Source organism: Pteropus vampyrus, unplaced genomic scaffold (assembly GCF_000151845.1).
Source record: "Pteropus vampyrus isolate Shadow unplaced genomic scaffold, Pvam_2.0 Scaffold18, whole genome shotgun sequence".
NCBI classification, from domain to species: domain Eukaryota; kingdom Metazoa; phylum Chordata; class Mammalia; order Chiroptera; family Pteropodidae; genus Pteropus; species Pteropus vampyrus.
Window position 1 is genome coordinate 9,753,175 of NW_011888799.1, and position 2,881 is coordinate 9,756,055.

General features: G+C 38.7%; 1 protein-coding gene across 1 annotated transcript; it reads left to right on the plus strand.

Moving 5' to 3' along the window:
* The first annotated feature begins 1,080 nt into the window (after positions 1-1,080).
* Positions 1,081-1,350, plus strand: ATP5ME (ATP synthase membrane subunit e). Its single transcript, XM_011354793.2, is given in 2 exon segments — positions 1,081-1,189; positions 1,192-1,350. Coding segments are annotated over 2 exon segments (204 nt in total). The 5' UTR covers positions 1,081-1,095; the 3' UTR covers positions 1,302-1,350.
* Positions 1,351-2,881: the final 1,531 nt, after the last annotated feature.

Sequence of the window (2,881 nt, forward strand, 5' to 3'; positions counted from 1 at the left end):
TGATGGACTCCTTTTTAATTTCCATTTCATCAGGGTGGGATCATCAGCTTCCATTTTCAACGGTGTTTCCATGAGGATTTTAGTCCTCTTAGTGTCCCACACATCGAAAAAAATTTATGTGACATCATGTCTGCCTTGAAACCACATAACCTTTTTAAGGTTTTTCAAGGACTTTTTGTTTGGATAGGTTTGGTTTTACTTTTGAATATAACAGGAAACAGGAAAAGGGTGAAAGCACCAAGCAAAGAAAAAGTTGTAAAGTTTCAAACAATTATACCATAAATAGTCTCACAATGAGAGTTGTCCCTGGTATTCATCAAAATACAAGTGAAATTAAGCCTTGATCATTCTCACTACTCTACAGCCACAGCTTTGTTCTTGAGAGTCCTGCCCAGCTCCTATCCTCCAAGTGACTTTTCCACCATCTTCGCCTCGCTTTCCTCCCCATTTCCTTCTTCTATTTAATAGTTACAGGAAACGTTGTGTGTATGTATATAAGGAATACAAAATAACTAAATGAGATTTCATAACATTCAGAAGATAACTAAGATTTTTCAGCCAAGTTTTTCTTCAGAAAGAAAAGCTCCTGTGTGGTTTTTCTTACTAGAGCAGGAGATGAGAAGGAAATTGAGAAGTGAAGACTTGGACTGATGCTAAGGATGCTACAGACTAGCATTGTCTGTCAAAGATAGAAGGTCACAGGAAGGGGGTGATGTGGTGCCTAATACAAGCTTCACACCCAGTAAGTCCTATAGTATATTATTCAGTATCTGCCTAATCGACATCTCTTCCAATTTAAATTAATTTGTGTCATCTGGTTTGAATTAGAAAAACCAAAAAAGTCTAAATTAAATATTTTGAGGAAGATGCTATCAGTGCCTCAACCTTTACCAGCTGCCAGCACTGGGGTCCCTTTGCCCAAGAACTTTCACCAGACACTGGAATTTACTCTGCTGCACCTGGTTCAAGGGACTTAGACATCTGAGGAGCAGTCCTTAAAAAAATGACTGATGAGGCGACTCCACGACTTTCTGAGGCCTTGTTAGCACCCTATTCCGCCCTAATTGTTCTTCCAGTGCGAAGGTCACGGACAAGATGGTGCCGCTAGTGCAGGTCCCTCTGCTCATCAAGCTCCGCCGCTATTCCTCCCTGTTCCTCGGCGTGGCCTAGGGAGCCAAGAGCTACAACGTCCGACAGAAGAGGAGAGGAGGACAGCCATCGAGGAGAAGAAGGAGCAGGATGAACTGAAATGGATTGAGAGGGAATTGCCAGAAGCCCGAGATGACAGCATACTGAAGTGAGCCTGCCTTTCTCCGCAGCAGTGTGGACGAAAAAGTTTTCTGTGTAGTGTAATGAAAAAAAAAAAAAAAAATGACTAATGGAAATTCCCACGAGGGAGTCAGCTCTGAGGTGAATATTATACTGGACCCCAGAGTACCCAGCCAGATGAAGTCTCAGTACTTCAAAGCGGTAACTGGCTTGATAACACAGACCATTTGGGCTGCCTTCTCTTTCTTGCCTCTCTTCTCTGCTCAGCAATATTTCTTAAGATCACAAATAAACCACTTACTTTTAAATCTTTTCTCATAGGTCACCTTTTAGGGGAGACCAAATTAAGAATAAAAAAAATAAATGGATTTTTTTTATTGTGAGAAAATATACATAACAAAATTTATCATGTCAACCACTTTGAAGCGCACAGTTTACGCTTTACGTCATTGGCATTACGTCGTCGTGCAACCATCACTATAATTCATCTCCAGAACTTTTTCCTCATCCCAGACTAAAACTCAGGACCCATTAGACAATAACTCCCCATCATCCGTACCTCTCCACTTCCCAGCCCCTGGAACCACGATTCTACCTTGTTCGCTATAAATTTGACTGTTCTAGGTATCTCATACAAATGGAAATTACGATATGTGCCCTTTCATATCTGGTTTATTTCATTTATAATGTCTTCAAGGTTCAACAATGTGGTAGCATGTATCAGAATTTCATGTCTTTTTAAAGCTGAAAATATTTCATGTATATACCATACTTTGTTTATCCATTCATCCACTGATGGACATTCATTTCCAACTTTTGGCTATTGTAAATAATGCTACTATAAACACTGGTGTACAAGTATCTGTTTAAGTCTCTGCTATCAATTTTTTTTTCTTTTTTTCTTATAGAATTTTTATAAGAGTTTATTTGAGCCAAACTAACAAGTGCCAAGGAACAGGTCTCAAATGCTCCTTGTTATCATCAACTCTTGTATCTAAATGTCCAAAACTGGAACCGTAAATACCCAGAAGTGGAATTGCTGAATCACATGATAATTCTATGTTTAATTCTTTTGAGGAACCACTGTTTTCCACAGTGACTGCACCATTTTACTTTCCCACCAGCTGTGCACAGGGCTCCAATTTTTCCACCTCCTTGTCAACATTTGTTATTTTTGTGTTGATATATATTTATACATATTTATATATCCAAACTAATGGGTGCGAAGTGATATCTCATTGGGTTTTGTTTTGCATTTCCCTAATGATTGGTGATTTTGAGCATTTTTTTAATGTACTGATTGGCCATTTGAATATCTTTGGAGAAAAGTCCTTTCCATTTTTTAATCAATAATTTTTTGTTGTTGTAGGAGTGAGTTCTTTATATATTCTGGATATTAATCCCTTATCAGATACATGATTTGTAAATATTCTCTACCATTCTGTCAGTCACCTTTTCACTTTCTTGATAATGCCTTTTAATCCATGTTGCGGGAAGCAACACCCAATGGAGAAGACTGGATGCTCAGACAACTTTGTTAGAGGAAGGAGAATTTTATGCCGGTGGAGAGCTCCCCTTGGTTAGATTTCTTACAGCTCATATACTCTTGCAG